The following is a 25842-nucleotide window of genomic DNA, read 5'->3' on the forward strand; positions in this document are numbered from 1 at the left end:
ACACCTCTGACCCACTCCTTTGTGCAGACTACTTCCAGACCTGTCAATCATCGCTATAAGCACTTTGATTGGCTGTATGAACGTCTGCTGGAGAAGTTTGGCTCAGCTCTGCCTATCCCCCCTCTGCCTGACAAACAGGTCACAGGTGAGCTGTCACTATGACACCCACACTTGTACACCCTGAGCTGTGTGTCTGACAGGTCACCTGTGCTTTCAGGCCGCTTCGAAGACGACTTCATCAGGATGAGGATGGAGCAGCTGCAGGCATGGATGACTCGGATGTGCCGTCACCCTGTGGTCTCTCAGAGCGACGTCTTTCAGCTCTTCCTCACCTATGGAGACGAGAAGGCAGGTTAAGCCCCGCCCCCTTGCTTAGAGGATTGGTATCTGCATACTGATTGGCTGAAGTGTTTAAATGTTTCAGGAGTGGAAGGCGGGAAAACGGAAGGCTGAGAGAGACGAGATGGTGGGACCACTGATCTTCAGTCTTGTTGAACCTGAAGCCGCTGAGCTTGATGCTGCTGAGGTGTAAGTTAATCAATCCCATTATCAATCAGTTATTCAATCATCCAATCAGTCAGTCGGGTCAGTCAATCAATCAATCAGCTGATCAGTCGTGAATCATGACATGTGACTTCCCGTCGGCTAAGTGGAGTGTGTGTGTGTGCGTTTGTGTGTAGTGAGCAGAAGTGTGAACACTACAGTCGGTTCACGAGGTCGATGGACGATGGAGTCAGAGAGCTGCTGAATGTTGGACACACACACTGGAAACGCTGCACTGGACGTATGTGTGATGATGTGTACTTACACCTGTTCACCCACACCTGTTCACCCACACCTGTATACTTACACCTGTTCACCCACACCTGTATACTTACACCTGTTCACCCACACCTGTTCACCCACACCTGTATACTTACACCTGTTCACCCACACCTGTACACTTACACCTGTTCACCCACACCTGTGTATCTGTGTGTGTGTGTGTGTTTAGCCCTGCCTAAAGAGTATGAGAGGATTGGTCGAGCCTTCAGGAACCTATCGACTGTTTTCACCAGCAGCAGGTATCCAGGTGAGGAGATGAGGCAAGGAGGGAGGAAGCAAAGTTGGGTGGGTGAAATGGAGAAGGAAAATATAATTTTTTTGAGGTTGTCTGAAGGTCCCTGAACGCATCATCAAACTCTTTATTATTATTCAATATATGATTTTTCTGACGTCATGGTGTGATGTAGGGGAGGAGACTCTGACGGACGCTCTGACGGCTGCAGGTCAAACATACGAGCACATCGCAGAGATCGTGGCTCAGCAGGTAAACACAGGAAAAACGACTGCTGTCTGAGTTTACCTGTTTTTAATCTGTCATCATTCAGGATTATTCAAACATTTTAAATAAAGTTTGTAAATATTTCCTTTAAAATATTTTTCTTGAATTTTTACTTTTTGTGTTTTAACATTTTGTCTCTGTGAACTCTGACCTCTGACCTGTTCAGCCTCAGAAGGACCTTCACTTCCTGATGGAGACAAACAGCGAGTACAGAGGCATGCTGGGAAATTTCCCAGAAATCCTGGCTGTACACAAGGTACTGCAGTAACACAACACTCACACTACACACACACACTCCCACACACTCCCACAACACACACACTAACGTGTATGCGTGTGTGTGTATCTGTGTGTGTTATGTGTGTTCCAGGCTGCAGTGGAAAAGGTGAGAGAATCCGATCGTTTGGTTTCTGCAGGAAAAATCAACAACAGCGAAAGAAAGTTCATGAACCAACGACTGAGCAACATGAGCTACTCACTGCAGGGTACTACACACTACTACACACTATTACTCACTGCAGGGTACTACACACTATTACTCACTGCAGGGTACTACACACTACTACAGACTTACTCACTGCAGGGTACTACGCACTACTACAGACTTACTCACTGCAGGGTACTACACACTACTATACACTATTACTCACTGCAGGGTACTACACACTACTACACACTATTACTCACTGCAGGGTACTACACACTATTACTCACTGCAGGGTACTACACACTACTACAGACTTACTCACTGCAGGGTACTACGCACTACTACAGACTTACTCACTGCAGGGTACTACACACTACTATACACTATTACTCACTGCAGGGTACTACACACTACTACACACTATTACTCACTGCAGGGTACTACACACTATTACTCACTGCAGGGTACTACACACTATTACTCACTGCAGGGTACTACACACTATTACTCACTGCAGGGTACTACACACTACTACACACTATTACTCACTGCAGGGTACTACACACTATTACTCGCTGCAGGGTACTACACACTATTACTCACTGCAGGGTACTACACACTACTACACACTATTACTCACTGCAGGGTACTACACACTACTACACACTATTACTCACTGCAGGGTACTACACACTACTACACACTATTACTCACTGCAGGGTACTACACACTATTACACACTATTACTCACTGCAGGGTACTACACACTATTACACACTATTACTCACTGCAGGGTACTACACACTATTACTCACTGCAGGGTACTACACACTACTACACACTATTACTCACTGCAGGGTACTACACACTACAACACACTAGTACTCACTGCAGGGTACTACACACTACTACACACTATTACTCACTGCAGGGTACTACACACTATTACTCACTGCAGGGTCATACGCACTACTACAGACTTACTCACTGCAGGGTACTACACACTACTATACACTATTACTCACTGCAGGGTACTACACACTATTACACACTATTACTCACTGCAGGGTACTACACACTATTACACACTATTACTCACTGCAGGGTACTACACACTACTACACACTATTACTCACTGCAGGGTACTACACACTACAACACACTAGTACTCACTGCAGGGTACTACACACTACTACACACTATTACTCACTGCAGGGTACTACACACTATTACTCACTGCAGGGTCATACGCACTACTACAGACTTACTCACTGCAGGGTACTACACACTACTATACACTATTACTCACTGCAGGGTACTACACACTACTACACACTATTACTCACTGCAGGGTACTACACACTATTACTCACTGCAGGGTCATACGCACTACTACAGACTTACTCACTGCAGGGTACTACACATTATTACTCACTATTACTCACTGCAGGGTACTACACACTATATATACACTACTACTCACTGCAGGGTACTACACACTACTAAACACTATTACTCACTGCAGGGTACAACACACTATTACTCACTGCAGGGTACTACACACTACAACACACTAGTACTCACTGCAGGGTACTACACACCACTATACACTATTACTCACTGCAGGGTACTACACACTACTACACACTATTACTCACTGCAGGGTACTACACACTACTATACACTATTACTCACTGCAGGGTACTACACACTACTACACACTATTACTCACTGCAGGGTACTACACACTATTACTCACTGCAGGGTCATACACACTACTACAGACTTACTCACTGCAGGGTACTACACACTATTACTCACTATTACTCACTGCAGGGTACTACACACTATATATACACTACTACTCACTGCAGGGTGCTACACACTACTACACACTATTACTCACTATTACTCACTGCAGGATAGTACACACTACTACACACTATCACTCACTGCAGGTTACTACACACTATTACTCACTGCAGGGTACTACACACTACTAAACACTATTACTCACTGCAGGGTACAACACACTATTACACACTATTACTCACTGCAGGGTACTACACACTATTACACACTATTACTCACTGCAGGGTACTACACACTATTACACACTATTACTCACTGCAGGGTACTACACACTACTACACACTATTACTCACTGCAGGGTACTACACACTATTACACACTATTACTCACTGCAGGGTACTACACACTATTACTCACTGCAGGGTACTACACACTACTACACACTATTACTCACTGTAGGGTACTACACACTATTACACACTATTACTCACTGCAGGGTACTACACACTATTACTCACTGCAGGGTACTACACACTATTACACACTATTACTCACTGCAGGGTACTACACACTATTACACACTATTACTCACTGCAGGGTACTACACACTACTACACACTATTACTCACTGCAGGGTACTACACACTATTACTCACTGCAGGGTCATACGCACTACTACAGACTTACTCACTGCAGGGTACTACACATTATTACTCACTATTACTCACTGCAGGGTACTACACACTATTACACACTATTACTCACTGCAGGGTACTACACACTATTACTCACTGCAGGGTACTACACACTATTACTCACTGTAGGGTACTACACACTATTACACACTATTACTCACTGCAGGGTACTACACACTATTACTCACTGCAGGGTACTACACACTACTACACACTATTACTCACTGTAGGGTACTACACACTACTACACACTATTACTCACTGCAGAGTACTACACACAACTACACACTATTACTCACTGCAGGGTACTACACACTACTACACACTATTACTCACTGCAGGGTACTACACACTACTACACACTATTACTCACTGCAGGGTACTACACACTACTAAACACTATTACTCACTGCAGGGTACTACACACTACAACACACTAGTACTCACTGCAGGGTACTACACACTACTACACACTATTACTCACTGCAGGGTACTACACACTATTACTCACTGCAGGGTCATACGCACTACTACAGACTTACTCACTGCAGGGTACTACACACTACTATACACTATTACTCACTGCAGGGTACTACACACTACTACACACTATTACTCACTGCAGGGTACTACACACTATTACTCACTGCAGGGTCATACGCACTACTACAGACTTACTCACTGCAGGGTACTACACATTATTACTCACTATTACTCACTGCAGGGTACTACACACTATATATACACTACTACTCACTGCAGGGTACTACACACTACTAAACACTATTACTCACTGCAGGGTACAACACACTATTACTCACTGCAGGGTACTACACACTACAACACACTAGTACTCACTGCAGGGTACTACACACTACTATACACTATTACTCACTGCAGGGTACTACACACTACTACACACTATTACTCACTGCAGGGTACTACACACTATTACTCACTGCAGGGTCATACACACTACTACAGACTTACTCACTGCAGGGTACTACACACTATTACTCACTATTACTCACTGCAGGGTACTACACACTATTAGTCACTGCTACTCACTGCAGGGTACTACACACTACTACTCACTGCAGGGTACTACACACTATTACTCACTATTACTCACTGCAGGGTACTACACACTATTAGTTGCTGCTACTCACTGCAGGGTACTACACACTAGTACTCACTGCAGGGTACTACACACTATTACACACTACTACTCACTGCAGGGTACTACACACTATTACTCACTGCTACTCACTGCAGGGTACTACACAATATTACTCACTGCAGGGTACTACACACTATTACTCACTAATACTCACTGCAGGGTACTACACACTATTACTCACTGCAGGGTACTACACACTATTACTCACTGCTACTCACTGCAGGGTATTATACACTACTACACACTACTACTCACTGCAGGGTACTACATACTATTACTCACTGCTACCCACTGCAGGGTACTACACACTATTACTCACTGGTACTCACTGCAGGGTACTACACACTATTACTCACTGCAGGGTACTACACACTACTACACACTATTACTCACTGCAGGGTACTACACACTATTTGTCACTACTACTCACTGCAGGGTACTACACACTATTACTCACTGCTACTCACTGCAGGTTACTACACACTATTACACACTACTACTCACTACTACTCGATGCAGGGTACTACACACTACTACTCACTGCAGGGTATTACACACTACTACTTCACACTGTACTGCACTGTACTACACACTACACACTACTACTACACACTGCACTACACAACTACACACTGTACTACACACTGCACTACTACACACTGTACTACACACTGCACTACACACTGTACTATACACTGCACTATACACACTGTACTGTACACACTGCACTATACACCCTGTACTGTACACACTGCACTATACACTGCACTATACACAGTGTACTCTACACACTGCACTATACACACTGTACTATACACTGCACTATACACACTGTACTGTACACACTGTACTGTACACACTGCACTATACACACTGTACTATACACTGCTCTATACACACTGCACTATACACACTGTACTATACACTGCACTACTGCACACTGAACTACACATTGCACAACACACTGCACTGCTACACACTGTACTACACACTGTATTCTACACACTGTTCTACACACTGTATCCTACACACTGCACTATACACACTGCACTACTACACGCTGCACACTACACTACACACACTGCACTACACATTGCACAACTCACTGCACTACACTGTACTGTTACACACTGTACTATACACACTGTACTACACACTGCAATAACTGTCCTAAACGGCCCGATTAGATTTGAGCTCTGGGTGTAACTTGACTCCTCTTAACCCCTGCAGCTGAGATGAACCATTTTCATAGCAACCGTATCTATGACCCACTGCAGGGTACTACACACTACTACTCACTGCAGGGTACTACACACTATTACTCACTGCTACTCACTGCAGGGTACTACACACTACTACTCACTGCAGGGTACTACACACTATTACTCACTGCTACTCACTGCAGGGTACTACATACTATTACTCACTGCAGGTTACTACACACTATTACTCACTGCAGGGTACTACACACTACTACACACTATTACTCACTGCAGGGTACTACACACTATTACTCACTGCTACTCGCTGCAGGGTACTACACAATATTACTCACTGCTACTCACTACTACTCACTACTACTCACTGCAGGGTACTACACACTACTACTCACTGCTACTCACTGCAGGGTACTACACACTACTACTCACTGCAGAGTACTACACACTATTACTCACTGCAGGGTACTACACACTATTACTCACTGCTACTCACTGCAGGGTACTACACACTACTACTCACTGCAGGTTACTACACACTATTACACTCTACTACTCACTACTACTCGATGCAGGGTACTACACACTACTACACTACTACACACTACTACTCACTGCAGGGTATTACACACTACTACTTCACACTGTACTGCACTGTACTACACACTACTACTACACACTGCACTACACAACTACACACTGTACTACACACTGCACTACTACACACTGTACTACACACTGCACTACACACTGTACTATACACTGCACTATACACACTGTACTGTACACACTGCACTATACACACTGTACTGTACACACTGCACTATACACTGCACTATACACAGTGTACTCTACACACTGCACTATACACACTGTACTATACACTGCACTATACACACTGTACTGTACACACTGCACTATACACACTGTACTATACACACTGTACTATACACTGCACTATATACACTGTACTGTACACACTGCACTATACACACTGTACTATACACTGCACTATACACACTGCACTATACACTGCACTACTGCACACTGAACTACACATTGCACAACACACTGCACTGCTACACACTGTACTACACACTGTATTCTACACACTGTTCTACACACTGCACTATACACACTGCACTACTACACACTGCACACTACGCTACACACACTGCACAACTCACTGCACTACACTGTACTGTTACACACTGTACTATACACACTGTACTACACACTGCAATAACTTCCCTAAACGGCCCGATTAGATTTGAGCTCTGGGTGTAACTTGACTCCTCTTAACCCCTGCAGCTGAGATGAACCATTTTCATAGCAACCGTATCTATGACTACAACAGAGTGATGCAGCTCTACCTGCAGGAACAGGTGACCTTCTACCAGCAGGTGAGGGGTGCTGGCGGGGGTTGGGGGTTGAAACATGTTGTGTGATTTATGGTGACGTCATTGCCTCTCTGCTTTGTGATTGGTCAGATCGCTGATAAACTGAGAGCAGCTCTGAGCCGGTTCGCCACACTGTGAAGACCACGTGAGGATGACATCACTGATGACATCACAGCCACAGTTTGATGATTTTAATGTGGATTGTTCTTGATGTGTTAATAAACTTCTTTTTTGATACGTTTGACTTTAGACTAATTTAAATAAATGTCATTAAAAGAATGTTTAGAAGTCTCGTGTCTCCTCCATTTTGTAAAAGATGAGCGAGGTGCCATCGGGCCTCTCAGCCAGACTCCTTTAGAAAGCTGTCATTTTAAAGGTTTTAGCATTACTGCATATGAACGCATCGCTGCTCGAGAACTTTGCCTACGTATTATTGACAGTGAACGTCCTCATAATCATTCTATAGAAATAGCTGTCAGTCTGACGCCGCTGCTCGCTGGCGTTCTCACGCTGCTGATTTCAGCACAAGACGTGATCCGAACTGAAGACTTTGTTCAACACTGCTTCTTTTACTCTGTAAAAACTTCAGTTTGTGGATTTTTAAAACTGTTTAGATAAAAGGAATAGTTTATTTTCGAAAACATGGTGGAAACTTGTCAAATAACTTCGTATTAAACACCAAAATAAAAACATCGCAAACCAAAGTGACGCAGGAAGTTCAGGGTCCAAATCTCCAAACCTGAGAGAACTGCCAACCTGGATCACATCACAGATTAGCATGAAGCCGAACGAGTCCTTAAACACGTCAGAGATTTACCACGTGAAGCCGAACGAGTCCTTAAACACATCACAGCATCACGTGAAGCCAAACGAGTCCTTAAACACATCACAGCATCACGTGAAGCCAAACGAGTCCTTAAACACATCACAGCTTTACACTTTTGTGTATGATTCAAGATTTTTATTTGTCACGTGCTCATACAGATGTGCAGTGAAATGTAAAGACTGTTCCGCAAGGCCATGCAATAAACACTCAAATTACTAAAACACATAAATACAGTAAAATAGAATATAATGTAAAATTTAAAAAATAATTATTTGAATATACAAAATATAGAATATAGAATTATAGATGTAAACAGTGTAAAGTGTCCAGGGTGTCAGAGTGCAATGTGCAAATTGGAATGTGTGGTGTGTGCATCATGTAGTCACAGTTCAGTATGGGTGTGTCTCTGTGTGTGTGTCTCTGTGTGTGTGTCTCTGTGTGTGTCTCTGTGTGTGTGTTTGTGTGTGTGTGTGTGTGTGTGTGTTGTTGTCATGAGGATGGTGTTCATGTGATCAGCTGATTCTGTTTAAACGCGATCAGATGTTTCTTCAGTCTGAACTCGACACTCGGTGAGTCTTCATCTCCTTTCAAACCTTCATCATGTTTATGTTGTTTATGTTGTTTATCTTGATTATGTTGTTTATCTTGATTATGTTGTTTATGTTGTTTATTATAATTAGGGAAGGGTTCTGGGATAGGGAAGGGTTAACCAGCTCTCATTAGTGATAACTTCATTACATCTGATTAACTTTGATTGAACAGAGTTAAACTCAGAGTGAAACTTTGTGTTTCTTTGTTGAACTGATGAAATCGATCATCAGAGGAGGATGTTTGTTTTTTCTGCTGCTGAAAAAAAACTTCAAAGATTTCAGAATAAAAGAAATCAGTCTGAATTCAGAGAAAATGTGGATTTTTTTGTATCACATGCTTTTATCATGAAGGTTTGAGGACATAATATTTAAATTTAGTTTAAAGTTAAATAAAATGTGAGAGAGAAAACGAGAGACTTCATCAGGGTGTGGCAACGGACCGGCAACTCTCTCAGCATCAACGAGATTCTGTTTTTGATCTGAGTTTAAATCTGAATGTTTTAAAATGAGACTTTAAACACAATAAAAACTCACACAGTGTGTGAAGGGACCTGGGACAGGTAAACCAGCAGGTGTAACCCTCACCTGTAGGGGGAGCACCTCTGATCAGGATTTAAATAAAAAAATTTTTTATATTAAAGTGAAAACTAAGAAACACCAACAACAGAACCCTGAGGAACTCCTCCAGTCTTTATTTAAAGTGTCAGAGTGAAAGCATAAGATAAATATGTGTGCAAATATTTTGTATGGATTCCAGAGCAATGGAGCGTAAACTGGATCTGACTCGTCTGACGGATGAAGAGGCCAAACACGTGTGGGAGGTGATTCAACGAGACTTCAACCTCCGCAAGAAAGAAGAGGACCGACTCGGGTACGCACTTTGCATTTATGTAGTCCTCTTTGTTTAAATCAATTTATCTTTACATTAAAGGTCCAATCAGTGAGATGTGTAGAGAGTGAAATGATAAAGTGATCTTACTATCTGATCATTAAGGAAACATGCTATGTTGAAGTGCTGGCTTCTCTGACAACAATGCAGCAGCCAGTATGTCCTCCTTCTAACTTTAGATTCTGCTCCTGAATGCTCTGGATTTGTTTGGACCAGAGAAGGTAGGCGCTTTTAAGGCGACCCCCACTGACCCATGCAGAGCTGGATAAACACTGAAGCTTCAGAGTCCACCACATGGTGACCTGTGTGAGCATCCACTCTAGAGAGGAGGAGGGGGAGACAGCTCTCTATGATTTTTAGAATTTAGACTGCAGTACCCATTTTAAACACTAGGGGGTCAGCGTTACATACTTCTGTTTGTGTGACTCGTTCATGTGAACATCAGGAATGTGAGCGTGAAATACTCGCTTTTTGTTCACTTGACCACGACCCAGTCACACGGTGAAGTCAGCAGCAGAAAATATGAAGCTCACAAAGAGGCTCTGTGTTCCCTTTAAACACTCAAAATCCCATCAGCCCCGGGGGTAGAGGACACACTGCACGGACTCTGTTCACTTTCCTTTCAGAGAATCTCTGCTTAATAACGAGATGATCATCATCAGTGTAAAACAATCAACCATTTGATCACACACACACACACACACACACACACACAGCTGACACGTTCAGTGTTAAAAAGGAGAAACTGTATATTTTCTGTGTGTGTGTGTGTGTGTGTGTGTGTGTGTGTGTGTGTGTGTGTATGCAGCGAGCTGAAGACTCGTATCGAAAAGGAGGACTCGAAGCGGGAGCTGCTTGGTGCTCAGACTCCGCTGTCAGAGTCTCACTGTATCCGCTGCCTGCAGCCCTTCAAGTTCCTGCTGAACAGCAAACGTCAGTGTTTGGACTGTCACATGTTCACCTGTAAGGCCTGCAGCCGCTACAACAAGAAGGAGCACGGCTGGGTTTGTGACAACTGTCGCATGACCAGGTGAGACTGAGTACAGGTGGGATTGAGTACAGGTGAGACAGAGTACAGGTGAGACCCAGTACAGGTGAGACAGAGTACAGGTGAGACAGAGTACAGGTGAGACAGAGTACAAATGAGACAGAGTACAGGTGGGATTGAGTACAGGTGAGACAGAGTACAAGTGAGACCCAGTACAGGTGAGACAGAGTACAGGTGGGACCCAGTACAGGTGAGACAGAGTACAGGTGAGACCCAGTACAAGTGAGACAGAGTACAGGTGAGACAGAGTACAGGTGAGACCCAGTACAGGTGAGACAGAGTACAGGTGGGACCCAGTACAGGTGAGACAGAGTACAGGTGAGACAGAGTACAGGTGGGACCCAGTACAGGTGAGACAGAGTACAGGTGGGACCCAGTACAAGTGAGACAGAGTACAGGTGAGACCCAGTACAGGTGAGACAGAGTACAGGTGGGACCCAGTACAGGTGAGACCCAGTACAGGTGAGACAGAGTACAGGTGAGACAGAGTACAGGTGAGACAGAGTACAGGTGGGACTGAGTACAGGTGAGACAGAGTACAGGTGAGACAGAGTACAGGTGAGACCCAGTACAGGTGAGACTGAGTACAGGTGAGACAGAGTACAGGTGAGACCCAGTACAGGTGAGACAGAGTACAGGTGGGACCCAGTACAAGTGAGACCCAGTACAGGTGAGACCCAGTACAGGTGAGACAGAGTACAGGTGAGACAGAGTACAGGTGAGACAGAGTACAGGTGGGACTGAGTACAGGTGAGACAGAGTACAGGTGAGACAGAGTACAGGTGGGACTGAGTACAGGTGAGACAGAGTACAGGTGGGTCAGAGTACAGGTGGGACTGAGTACAGGTGAGACAGAGTACAGGTTAGACAGAGTACAGGTGAGACAGAGTACAGATGAGACCCAGTACAGGTGAGACAGAGTACAGGTGAGACAGAGTACAGGTGAGACCCAGTACAGGTGAGACTGAGTACAGGTGAGACAGAGTACAGGTTAGACAGAGTACAGGTGAGACAGAGTACAGATGAGACCCAGTACAGGTGAGACAGAGTACAGGTGAGACAGAGTACAGGTGAGACCCAGTACAGGTGAGACTGAGTACAGGTGGGACTGAGTACAGGTGAGACCCAGTACAGGTGAGACTGAGTACAGGTGGGACCCAGTACAGGTGAGACAGAGTACAGATGAGACTGAGTACAGGTGAGACTGAGTACAGGTGAGACCCAGTACAGGTGAGACTGAGTACAGGTTAGACAGAGTACAGGTGGGACCCAGTACAGGTGAGACTGAGTACAGGTGAGACTGAGTACAGGTTAGACAGAGTACAGGTGAGACTGAGTACAGGTGAGACAGAGTACAGGTGAGACTGAGTACAGGTGGGACCCAGTACAAGTGAGACAGAGTACAGGTGAGACCCAGTACAGGTGAGACAGAGTACAGGTGGGACCCAGTACAAGTGAGACAGAGTACAGGTGAGACCCAGTACAGGTGAGACTGAGTACAGGTTAGACAGAGTACAGGTGAGACTGAGTACAGGTGAGACCCAGTACAGGTGAGACAGAGTACAGGTGGGACCCAGTACAAGTGAGACAGAGTACAGGTGAGACCCAGTACAGGTGAGACAGAGTACAGGTGGGACCCAGTACAAGTGAGACAGAGTACAGGTGAGACCCAGTACAGGTGAGACAGAGTACAGGTGAGACAGAGTACAGGTGGGACTGAGTACAGGTGAGACAGAGTACAGGTGGGACTGAGTACAGGTGAGACAGAGTACAGGTGAGACAGAGTACAGGTGAGACCCAGTACAGGTGAGACTGAGTACAGGTGAGACAGAGTACAGGTGGGACTGAGTACAGGTGAGACAGAGTACAGGTGAGACTGAGTACAGGTGGGACCCAGTACAGGTGAGACAGAGTACAGGTGGGACCCAGTACAAGTGAGACAGAGTACAGGTGAGACCCAGTACAGGTGAGACAGAGTACAGGTGAGACAGAGTACAGGTGAGACCCAGTACAGGTGAGACTGAGTACAGGTGAGACAGAGTACAGGTGGGACTGAGTACAGGTGAGACAGAGTACAGGTGAGACAGAGTACAGGTGGGACTGAGTACAGGTGAGACAGAGTACAGGTGGGACTGAGTACAGGTGAGACTGAGTACAGGTGAGACAGAGTACAGGTGGGACTGAATACAGGTGAGACAGAGTACAGATGAGACCCAGTACAGGTGAGACAGAGTACAGGTGAGACAGAGTACAGGTGAGACCCAGTACAGGTGAGACTGAGTACAGGTGGGATTGAGTACAGGTGAGACCCAGTACAGGTGAGACTGAGTACAGGTGGGACCCAGTACAGGTGAGACAGAGTACAGATGAGACTGAGTACAGGTGAGACCCAGTACAGGTGAGACTGAGTACAGGTTAGACAGAGTACAGGTGGGACCCAGTACAGGTGAGACTGAGTACAGGTGAGACTGAGTACAGGTTAGACAGAGTACAGGTGAGACTGAGTACAGGTGAGACAGAGTACAGGTGAGACTGAGTACAGGTGGGACCCAGTACAAGTGAGACAGAGTACAGGTGAGACCCAGTACAGGTGAGACAGAGTACAGGTGGGACCCAGTACAAGTGAGACAGAGTACAGGTGAGACCCAGTACAGGTGAGACAGAGTACAGGTGGGACCCAGTACAAGTGAGACAGAGTACAGGTGAGACCCAGTACAGGTGAGACTGAGTACAGGTTAGACAGAGTACAGGTGAGACTGAGTACAGGTGAGACCCAGTACAGGTGAGACAGAGTACAGGTGGGACCCAGTACAAGTGAGACAGAGTACAGGTGAGACCCAGTACAGGTGAGACAGAGTACAGGTGGGACCCAGTACAAGTGAGACAGAGTACAGGTGAGACCCAGTACAGGTGAGACAGAGTACAGGTGAGACAGAGTACAGGTGAGACAGAGTACAGGTGGGACTGAGTACAGATGAGACAGAGTACAGGTGGGACAGAGTACAGGTGGGACTGAATACAGGTGAGACAGAGTACAGATGAGACCCAGTACAGGTGAGACAGAGTACAGGTGGGACTGAGTACAGGTGGGACCCAGTACAGGTGAGACAGAGTACAGATGAGACTGAGTACAGGTGAGACTGAGTACAGGTGAGACCCAGTACAGGTGAGACAGAGTACAGGTGGGACTGAATACAGGTGAGACAGAGTACAGATGAGACCCAGTACAGGTGAGACAGAGTACAGGTGAGACAGAGTACAGGTGAGACCCAGTACAGGTGAGACTGAGTACAGGTGGGACTGAATACAGGTGAGACTGAGTACAGGTGGGACTAAGTACAGGTGAGACTGAGTACAGGTGAGACAGAGTACAGGTGGGACTGAGTACAGGTGGGACCCAGTACAGGTAAGACCCAGTACATGTGAGACAGAGTACAGGTGAGACAGAGTACAGGTGAGACCCAGTACAGGTGAGACTGAGTACAGGTGGGACCCAGTACAGGTGAGACTGAGTACAGGTGAGACTGAGTACAGGTGAGACCCAGTACAGGTGAGACTGAGTACAGGTGAGACAGAGTACAGGTGGGACTGAGTACAGGTGAGACAGAGTACAGGTGAGACAGAGTACAGGTGGGACTGAGTACAGGTGAGACAGAGTACAGGTGGGACTGAGTACAGGTGAGACTGAGTACAGGTGAGACAGAGTACAGGTGGGACTGAATACAGGTGAGACAGAGTACAGATGAGACCCAGTACAGGTGAGACAGAGTACAGGTGAGACAGAGTACAGGTGAGACCCAGTACAGGTGAGACTGAGTACAGGTGGGACTGAGTACAGGTGAGACCCAGTACAGGTGAGACTGAGTACAGGTGGGACCCAGTACAGGTGAGACAGAGTACAGATGAGACTGAGTACAGGTGAGACCCAGTACAGGTGAGACTGAGTACAGGTTAGACAGAGTACAGGTGGGACCCAGTACAGGTGAGACTGAGTACAGGTGAGACTGAGTACAGGTTAGACAGAGTACAGGTGAGACTGAGTACAGGTGAGACAGAGTACAGGTGAGACTGAGTACAGGTGGGACCCAGTACAAGTGAGACAGAGTACAGGTGAGACCCAGTACAGGTGAGACAGAGTACAGGTGGGACCCAGTACAAGTGAGACAGAGTACAGGTGAGACCCAGTACAGGTGAGACTGAGTACAGGTTAGACAGAGTACAGGTGAGACTGAGTACAGGTGAGACCCAGTACAGGTGAGACAGAGTACAGGTGGGACCCAGTACAAGTGAGACAGAGTACAAGTGAGACCCAGTACAGGTGAGACAGAGTACAGGTGGGACCCAGTACAAGTGAGACAGAGTACAGGTGAGACCCAGTACAGGTGAGACAGAGTACAGGTGAGACAGAGTACAGGTGGGACTGAGTACAGGTGAGACAGAGTACAGGTGAGACAGAGTACAGGTGAGACCCAGTACAGGTGAGACTGAGTACAGGTGAGACAGAGTACAGGTGGGACTGAGTACAGGTGAGACAGAGTACAGGTGAGACAGAGTACAGGTGGGACTGAGTACAGGTGAGACAGAGTACAGGTGGGACAGAGTACAGGTGGGACTGAATACAGGTGAGACAGAGTACAGATGAGACCCAGTACAGGTGAGACAGAGTACAGGTGGGACTGAGTACAGGTGGGACCCAGTACAGGTAAGACCCAGTACATGTGAGACAGAGTACAGGTGAGACAGAGTACAGGTGAGACCCAGTACAGGTGAGACTGAGTACAGGTGGGACCCAGTACAGGTGAGACAGAGTACAGATGAGACTGAGTACAGGTGAGACTGAGTACAGGTTAGACAGAGTACAGGTGGGACCCAGTACAGGTGAGACTGAGTACAGGTGAGACTGAGTACAGGTTAGACAGAGTACAGGTGAGACTGAGTACAGGTGAGACAGAGTACAGGTGAGACTGAGTACAGGTGGGACCCAGTACAAGTGAGACAGAGTACAGGTGAGACCCAGTACAGGTGAGACAGAGTACAGGTGGGACCCAGTACAAGTGAGACAGAGTACAGGTGAGACCCAGTACAGGTGAGACTGAGTACAGGTTAGACAGAGTACAGGTGAGACTGAGTACAGGTGAGACTGAGTACAGGTTAGACAGAGTACAGGTGAGACTGAGTACAGGTGAGACTGAGTACAGGTTAGACAGAGTACAGGTGAGACTGAGTACAGGTGAGACTGAGTACAGGTTAGACAGAGTACAGGTGAGACTGAGTACAGGTTAGACAGAGTACAGGTGAGACTGAGTACAGGTGGGACCCAGTACAGGTGGGACTGAGTACTTTCAGCTTATTGTTAACATTAATGTTCACTCATTAGCTACAGAGCCAGTGCAGAAACAGTAACACAGCAACAGTGCGATAGCAGAACTCTACCTGTGCAGGTAAATTGTCAGGCTCAGGTGTGCTGTGTTCACCTGCAGGGTGCTAAAGATCGGCACAGTGGGCTGGTACCATGACAACATCAGGAACCGCTTCAAACGCTTCGGCAGCGCCAAAGTGATGAGATCACTATACAAGAGGCTGAACGGAGACGGTGAGTGAGCTCTGACATCACAACAGCTGCAGGACACACCTGTGTGGGCGGGGCATGGGACGAAAACGAAGACCAAAACATTATGAGCAAGATACTCGTCTGTAAGAAGGTTTTTTTTAAGCTGGTACATGCTACTTGCTAACGTGGCTTCCTGCGTTTATTGTTCAGGTGGGCGAGATGATGACACTCAGAGCATGCCGGACGTTCGCACCTGTGAGTCACTTTATATCAACAGATATTTATTAATAGAATTAATTAAATATATAATATCAACAGTTATAATAAACAAAGAGTCTGAAGCTTTTACTTTGAAATGCCTAAAAATGAAATGTACTTTTTTATGTGTCGTTATTAACACAACGTTGTAGACATGAACAACGGTACAGAGGACGAGCGTGCAGAGGACGAGGCTCAGCGCTACAAAGTGGTAACGTGAAAATAAAAACATCAAAGTCCTGATCACAAATCAGACCAGAACTTTTCAAATTTACTTCCTGTTTCCTGTCAGATGAGGAAGAGTAAACGTCTGTTGTCAGTTCATCCTCTCGACTTTGACCCCGAAGATTACTTCCCTTACTCACGCCGACCATCTGTACAGGTAAACAAGTACAACAACACCTGAAGTACACAACACCTGAAGTACAACAACATCTGAAGTACACAACACCTGAAGTACAACAACACCTGAAGTACAACAACACCTGAAGTACACGACACCTGAAGTACACAATACCTGAAGTACACAACACCTGAAGTACAACAACACCTGAAGTACAACAACACCTGAAGTACACAACACCTGAAGTACAACAACACCTGAAGTACACAACACCTGAAGTACAACAACACCTGAAGTACAACAACATCTGAAGTACAACAACACCTGAAGTACACGACACCTGAAGTACACAACACCTGAAGTACACAACATCTGAAGTACACAACACCTGAAGTACAACAACACCTGAAGTACACAACACCTGAAGTACAACAACACCTGAAGTACACAACACCTGAAGTACAACAACACCTGAAGTACAACAACATCTGAAGTACACAACACCTGAAGTACAACAACACCTGAAGTACACAACACCTGAAGTACACAACACCTGAAGTACAACAACACCTGAAGTACACAACACCTGAAGTACAACAACACCTGAAGTACACAACACCTGAAGTACAACAACACCTGAAGTACACAACACCTGAAGTACAACAACACCTGAAGTACACAACACCTGAAGTACACAACACCTGAAGTACACAACACCTGAAGTCTTGACAATAAACCTAGTATTCAATTTGAACAGCAGATGCAGGACGAGCGTGGCTACAGGAACGACATGGACGACTCATATAACCACCGAGTCAACCGCAGGAAGAGTGTGGATAGATACAACATGAGACCTGGTACACAATCACATGTCTGTATGTGCCTGTGTACCTGTATGTGTGTACCTGTGTGTGTGTGTACCTCTTTGCACCTGTGTGTGTACCTGTGTGTGTGTACCTGTGTGTGTACCTGTGTGTACCTGTGTGTATACCTGTGTGTACCTGTGTGTGTGAACCTGTGTGTACCTGTGTGTGTGTACCTGTTTGTACCTGTGTGTGTACCTGTGTGTGTGAACCTGTGTGTACCTGTGTGTGTCAACCTGTGTGTACCTGTCTTCTAGAGGACGTTGGGGACAGCAGGATGGTGCGTACTCGTTCTCTCTCTAAGATCAGCTCCTCGGTTGCTAGGCAACAGTACGTTGACACCTCAGATGAGGACGATTACCCTCGACAGCCCCCCCACTGGCGCAGGAACAGCAGAACATCATCACAGGAGAACCTGGGACAGGGTCAGCCTGTAAGAGAAAACAACAATAAATAAACAACAACAAAACATACAGAGACTTTATACATCACATCTGATTGTTTGTTTATGTTTGTTTGTTTTCTTGGCAGATGAACGAGCTGAACAAACGAATGTTCGCCATCGAGAGTCTGCTGAGTCGTCTGGAAGAGAAAATGACGCCTGCAGACGAGGTGTTGTTGTTTTCCTCTGTAAACATGCTTGTTGTTGTTTTCCTCTGTAAACATGCTTGTTGTTGTTTTCCTCTGTAGACTTGTTTGTCCTCTGTAAACTTGTTTGTTGTTGTTTTCCTCTGTAAACTTGTTTGTTGTTGTTTTCCTCTGTAAACTTGTTTGTTGTTGTTTTCCTCTGTAAACATGTTTGTTGTTGTTTTCCTCTGTAAACTTGTTTATTGTTGTTTTCCTCTGTAAACATGTTTGTTGTTGTTTTCCTCTGTAAACTTGTCTGTTGTTGTTTTCCTCTGTAAACATGTTCGTTGTTGTTTTCCTCTGTAAACATGTTTGTTGTTGTTTTCCTCTGTAGACTTGTTTGTTCTCTGTAAACTTGTTTGTTGTTGTTTTCCTCTGTAAACTTGTTTGTTGTTGTTTTCCTCTGTAAACATGTTTGTTGTTGTTTTCCTCTGTAGACTTGTTTGTTCTGTGTAAACTTGTTTGTTGTTGTTTTCCTCTGTAAACATGTTTGTTGTTGTTTTCCTCTGTAAACTTGTCTGTTGTTGTTTTCCTCTGTAAACATGTTTGTTGTTGTTTTCCTCTGTAGACTTGTTTGTTCTCTGTAAACTTGTTTGTTGTTGTTTTCCTCTGTAAACTTGTTTGTTGTTGTTTTCCTCTGTAAACATGTTTGTTGTTGTTTTCCTCTGTAGACTTGTTTGTTCTGTGTAAACTTGTTTGTTGTTGTTTTCCTCTGTAAACATGTTTGTTGTTGTTTTCCTCTGTAAACTTGTTTGTTGTTGTTTTCCTCTGTAAACATGTTTGTTGTTGTTTTCCTCTGTAAACTTGTCTGTTGTTGTTTTCCTCTGTAAACTTGTCTGTTGTTGTTTTCCTCTGTAAACTTGTTTGTTGTTGTTTTCCTCTGTAAACATGTTTGTTGTTGTTTTCCTCTGTAGACTTGTTTGTTCTGTGTAAACTTGTTTGTTGTTGTTTTCCTATGTAAACATGTTTGTTGTTGTTTTCCTCTGTAAACTTGTCTGTTGTTGTTTTCCTCTGTAAACATGTTTGTTGTTGTTTTCCTCTGTAAACATGTTTGTTGTTGTTTTCCTCTGTAGACTTGTTTGTTCTGTGTAAACTTGTTTGTTGTTGTTTTCCTCTGTAAACATGTTTGTTGTTGTTTTCCTCTGTAGACTTGTTTGTTCTGTGTAAACTTGTTTGTTGTTGTTTTCCTCTGTAAACTTGTTTGTTGTTGTTTTCCTCTGTAAACATGTTTGTTGTTGTTTTCCTCTGTAAACTTGTTTGTTGTTGTTTTCCTCTGTAAACTTGTTTGTTGTTGTTTTCCTCTGTAAACATGTTTGTTGTTGTTTTCCTCTGTAGACTTGTTTGTTCTCTGTAAACTTGTTTGTTGTTGTTTTCCTCTGTAAACTTGTTTGTTGTTGTTTTCCTCTGTAAACATGTCTGTTGTGCAGATGTCAGCTCACACTGAGGAGGAGAAGCTGAGGAGGAAGCTGAGCGAGCTGGCGGGGAACCTGAGCGATAAAGGGGGGCTGTCGTCGGATGACGAGGCCAACAGGAAGCCCTCCATTCTGGGCAGAGGTCGGGCCGGAGTTAAGGGGGGCCCGGGGGTCTCTGTGAAGGACAAAAGACTGAGCTCATCCAGCGACGAGGCGCCCACCGAGGCTCAGAAGGTAGGACGAGATCACCTAACAGCTACAGAAAACACTGTAAAAAACTCAGAATGAATACTGTTAGTGTGACTGACAGGTGTTTACAGTTGAGTCAGGAACAAGAAACAGGAAGTCCTTAACCAAGAAACTCCAAATTAAAACTCACACAGTGCTGCGGTGCATTCAGGTCCAGACAGACTGTGGTGCATTCAGACTGTGGTGCATTCAGGTCCAGACAGACTGTGGTGCATTCGGGTCCAGACAGACTGTGGTGCATTCAGGTCCAGACAGACTGTGGTGCATTCAGACTGTGGTGCATTCAGGTCCAGACAGACTGTGGTGCATTCAGACTGTGGTGCATTCAGACTGTGGTGCATTCAGGTCCAGACAGACTGTGGTGCATTCGGGTCCAGACAGACTGTGGTGCATTCTCTGACACCCTGTGGGGCGTTCTGCCGCTAACAACTGTCCTCCACGTGGTTTTTCAGAGATCGACGGCCGCCGCCCTCTGTGACCTCACCACCGAGGTCCTGAGGACCATAAACGCCACAGAGAATGCCATGGTGGAGTTCGGCCACTCAGATCCCCCACACAGACCCTCGTTAGCCAGCTCTGATGTAAAGCAGGCAGATGATGCGTTCAGGGAACTTGAGGAAAATGTAAGCTTCAAACAGGAAGTACCTGTCACGTTCTCACTCCCAACGAATCAGTCAGAGGCCCAAAACTTCAAAATAAGAGTCTGAAAGTTATCCTGAGGTTTTAAAATGAAGTCATGTGGGGGGGAGAGACCATGGTTCGATTCCTGTCTGAACGATGTTTTTGTTCGTTTGTCAGCTGACTTTATTTTGAAATTCTGACCAGATGTTTGTGATTTGTTGTTGCTTAAAACAGGAAGTCAAATATGACACTTTGTCACGGCCATTTGTTTTCATCTATATGTTTATATGTCCGTTTACTTTCTCTCTAACAGGAACAGGAAATGTTCTGTTTGTTCAGGTTTACAAAATAAAACAACATTAATGTTAGGAAACATCTCCTAACCCCCCCCCCCCACACACACACACACACACACACACACACACACACACACACACACACACACACACACACACACACACACACACACACACACTAAGGGAACTTCTTGAAGTTTGGTGATGAGACGTTTAGGGCCCTGACAAAGTGTCAGAGTTGACATGTTGGGATGTGAAAAGTGACGCTGCATCAGGTCATGTTTTTATTATGTACTTCCTGTTCTTTCAGTTCCTGCCCCTCATCATCCTGACACACCTGGATGATGAGGGGCAGGAACACAAAAACACAAAAACATGACCTGATGCTAAAGGTGTGTGTGTGTGTGTTACCTGTGCAGGTGTTACATGTGTTGTAAAGGTGTGTGTGTGTGTGTGTGTGTGTGTGTGTGTGTGTGTTACCTGTGCAGGTGTTACATGTGTTGTAAAGGTGTGTGTGTGTGTGTGTGTGTGTGTTACCTGTGCAGGTGTTACATGTGTTGTAAAGGTGTGTGTGTGTGTGTGTGTGTGTGTGTGTGTTACCTGTGCAGGTGTTACATGTGTTGTAAAGGTGTGTGTGTGTGTGTGTGTGTGTGTGTGTGTTACCTGTGCAGGTGTTACATGTGTTGTAAAGGTGTGTGTGTGTGTGTGTGTGTGTGTGTGTGTGTGTATGTGTGTGTGTGTGTGTTACCTGTGCAGGTGTTACATGTGTTGTAAAGGTGTGTGTGTGTGTGTGTGTGTGTGTGTGTGTGTGTGTTACCTGTGCAGGTGTTACATGTGTTGTAAAGGTGTGTATGTGTGTGTGTGTGTGTGTTACCTGTGCAGGTGTTACATGTGTTGTAAAGGTGTGTGTGTGTGTGTGTGTGTGTGTGTGTGTGTGTGTGTTACCTGTGCAGGTGTTACATGTGTTGTAAAGGTGTGTGTGTGTGTGTGTGTGTGTGTGTGTGTGTGTGTGTGTGTGTGTGTGTGTGTGTTACCTGTGCAGGTGTACATTGCAGCAGGTCAGTCATTCGAGATCGAGTCGAAGTTGCGGCGGTTGGAACAAAGCGCCAAGAATCATTTTGGAGGGGCGACAGACTCGGAGCTGTCGGAGCTGGAGGACGTGGTGGCCCTTACTGCCGCCAGGGTCCAGAGTGCCGAGAGCGAGGTGGGTGGAGTCAAACAGCTGGATGACATAGTAACAAAGGTGATGATGTCACAGTTCAGGACATGATGTCATATTTTCTGTACAGGTGTCTGACATTGAAACTAAGATCGCTGCTCTGAACGCTGTCGGCTCCAAGAAAAAAGTGAGAATCATTTTTTCTCTTGAAGAGGTTTAAACCTGATGACATCATCTGATGACATCATCATGAGGTTATTTGTGTCATACTTGTCTCAGTTGGAAATGTGTTTGTTTAACCCCATCAGGTTTCAGGATCTCACCAGAAGAAGAAGTCTTCCCAGGCGTCCAGTAAGAATCCTGTTCTCGTCTTTTGATTGATCAATGTTCTCGCCATGTTTTCATCGTGTTGTTTTCATCGTGTTGTTTTCATCGTGTTGTTTTCATCATGTTGTTTTCATCGTGTTCATCGTGTTGTTTTCATCATGTTGTTTTCATCGTGTTGTTTTCATCGTGTTGTTTTCATCATGTTCATCGTGTTGTTTTCATCGTGTTGTTTTCATCGTGTTCATCGTGTTGTTTTCATCATGTTGTTTTCATCGTGTTGTTTTCATCATGTTGTTGTTTTCATCGTGTTCATCGTGTTGTTTTCATCATGTTGTTTTCATCGTGTTGTTTTCATCATGTTGTTTTCATCGTGTTGTTTTCATCATGTTGTTGTTTTCATCGTGTTCATCGTGTTGTTTTCATCATGTTGTTGTTTTCATCGTGTTGTTTTCATCATGTTGTTGTTTTCATCGTGTTGTTTTCATCGTGTTGTTGTTTTCATCGTGTTGTTTTCATCGTGTTCATCGTGTTGTTTTCATCATGTTGTTTTCATCGTGTTGTTTTCATCGTGTTGTTGTTTTCATCGTGTTGTTGTTTTCATCGTGTTGTTGTTTTCATCGTGTTGTTTTTATCGTGTTGTTGTTTTCATCGTGTTGTTGTTTTCATCGTGTTGTTTTTATCGTGTTGTTTTTATCGTGTTGTTGTTTTCATCGTGTTGTTTTTATCGTGTTGTTGTTTTTATCGTGTTGTTGTTTTCATCGTGTTGTTTTCATCGTGTTGTTGTTTTCATCGTGTTGTTGTTTTCATCGTGTTGTTGTTTTCATCGTGTTGTTTTTATCGTGTTGTTGTTTTCATCGTGTTGTTGTTTTCATCGTGTTGTTTTTATCGTGTTGTTTTTATCGTGTTGTTGTTTTCATCGTGTTCATCGTGTTGTTTTCATCATGTTGTTTTCATCGTGTTCATCGTGTTGTTGTTTTCATCGTGTTGTTGTTTTCATCGTGTTGTTTTTATCGTGTTGTTGTTTTCATCGTGTTGTTGTTTTCATCGTGTTGTTTTTATCGTGTTGTTTTTATCGTGTTGTTGTTTTCATCGTGTTGTTTTTATCGTGTTGTTGTTTTTATCGTGTTGTTGTTTTCATCGTGTTGTTTTCATCGTGTTGTTGTTTTCATCGTGTTGTTGTTTTCATCGTGTTGTTGTTTTCATCGTGTTGTTGTTTTCATCGTGTTGTTTTTATCGTGTTGTTGTTTTCATCGTGTTGTTGTTTTCATCGTGTTGTTTTTATCGTGTTGTTTTTATCGTGTTGTTGTTTTCATCGTGTTGTTTTTATCGTGTTGTTGTTTTCATCGTGTTGTTTACATCGTGTTGTTTTCATCGTGTTGTTTTCATTGTGTTGTTGTTTTCATCGTGTTGTTGTTTTTATCGTGTTGTTTTCATCGTGTTGTTTTCATCGTGTTGTTGTTTTTATCGTGTTGTTTTCATCGTGTTGTTTTTATCGTGTTGTTGTTTTTATCGTGTTGTTGTTTTCATCATGTTGTTTTTATCGTGTCGTTGTTTTCATCATGTTGTTGTTTTTATCGTGTCGTTGTTTTCATCATGTTGTTGTTTTTATCGTGTCGTTGTTTTCATCATGTTGTTTTTATCGTGTCGTTGTTTTCATCATGTTGTTGTTTTTATCGTGTCGTTGTTTTCATCATGTTGTTGTTTTTATCGTGTCGTTGTTTTCATCATGTTGTTTTTATCGTGTCGTTGTTTTCATCATGTTGTTGTTTTCAACTTTTTGTGTCGACAGAATCAAGTAATGGAGCTCCGCGGAAATCCAACAACATGTTCTGAAAACAAACAAACAAACAAACAAACAAAGGTGTTTATTCTTTATTCTAACAAAGTCTTTGTGTTGTCTGTTATTAATATTTTCAGTCTTTACACTGTAAAAAATAACAAGTTAAGTTTGAACATATTTTCTGTTAAACTCAGAAACAAAAGAAATATTTTAATCTTTTTACTCCCACTAACTGTAAACAAATAAACAGGAAGTGACTTTAACATGTTTACAGTACAAGTTTGTTTCTATTTGGACCAACCACAACACAGATAGATGATGAGGACCAATCACAACACAGATATATGATGAGGACCAATCAAAACACAGATAGATAATGAGGACCAATCACAACACAGATAGATAATGAGGACCAATCACAACACAGATAGATGTTGATGTAGAGCTTCTCTCAGTTTTTAGAGGACCCCCCCCCCCCCCCCATCTTGACTTTGTGTTAAAAAGTGGAGGATTCAAATTTCTGCTTTTATTGTGAAATGTGTCACAGGAAGTTGTTGTCCAAAAGCATTTATGTTTGTTTATAATTCTAATAAACGTGTGACAAAAAAAGATGGCTCTGAGTTTTAATTTATAATTTATTAGTTTTTAAGCTTTTTATTGAATAATGTTTTTATGATTAATACACAAAGAAGAAGACAATTGAAGTTAATTATATAGCTACCCTTATTCAAAATAAAACTTCATGGTATATTTTAGACTGATTGATCATGAATATGTGTGATAATAATTATGATATATGAATGATTTATCACTTCTGGAGAATGTTGTGTTGTATTTCATCGTCACTTCTTTGAGCTGTAAATAAAAATGATTTCACATCACTGCAGGAGCGTTCAGGTGTTTATTAAAGTGAAGACACTGACAGGTAAAGAAAGCTGAGAGGCTACT

At 44.0% G+C, this 25842-nt stretch overlaps 2 protein-coding genes across 14 annotated transcripts in view; both read left to right on the forward strand.

Annotated features, from left to right (window-relative positions):
- LOC110004032 (sorting nexin-9) overlaps positions 1–8343 on the forward strand; it is a 14791-nt gene extending 6448 nt beyond the window's left edge. For 3 of the 6 annotated variants that reach the window (XM_065952122.1, XM_065952123.1, XM_065952124.1), the window contains exons 8-16: positions 28–145; positions 218–348; positions 425–528; positions 681–784; positions 995–1072; positions 1233–1309; positions 1491–1580; positions 1695–1809; positions 6669–7960. In XM_065952122.1, the coding sequence (XP_065808194.1) occupies positions 28–145; positions 218–348; positions 425–528; positions 681–784; positions 995–1072; positions 1233–1309; positions 1491–1580; positions 1695–1809; positions 6669–7942 (2091 nt within the window). In that variant the 3' untranslated portion in view covers positions 7943–7960. The other 3 variants (XM_020659571.3, XM_020659572.3, XM_020659573.3) reach the window with 2 other exon arrangements.
- Positions 8344–9061: 718 nt separating this feature from the next.
- Positions 9062–25518, forward strand: mlpha (melanophilin a). 8 transcript variants are annotated; one of them, XM_065952137.1, is made up of 16 exons: positions 9064–9450; positions 10229–10342; positions 11169–11390; positions 16889–17001; positions 17170–17214; positions 17370–17428; positions 17510–17599; positions 18321–18417; positions 18681–18856; positions 18955–19035; positions 20478–20696; positions 21164–21334; positions 22671–22832; positions 22918–22974; positions 23096–23138; positions 24904–25518. In XM_065952137.1, exons 1-16 carry the CDS (start codon positions 9422–9424, stop codon positions 24945–24947), a joined length of 1722 nt encoding a protein of 573 aa, XP_065808209.1. In that variant the 5' UTR covers positions 9064–9421; the 3' UTR covers positions 24948–25518. The 8 variants fall into 8 exon arrangements, with proteins under 8 accessions (XP_065808212.1, XP_065808211.1, XP_065808209.1 ...); XM_020659574.3 differs by having other exon boundaries at positions 9072–9450; positions 18318–18417; XM_065952138.1 differs by lacking the exon at positions 21164–21334 and having other exon boundaries at positions 9085–9450; positions 18318–18417.
- Positions 25519–25842: the final 324 nt, after the last annotated feature.

This window comes from Labrus bergylta, chromosome 24 (genome assembly GCF_963930695.1).
Source record: "Labrus bergylta chromosome 24, fLabBer1.1, whole genome shotgun sequence".
Lineage (NCBI taxonomy): Eukaryota > Metazoa > Chordata > Actinopteri > Labriformes > Labridae > Labrus > Labrus bergylta.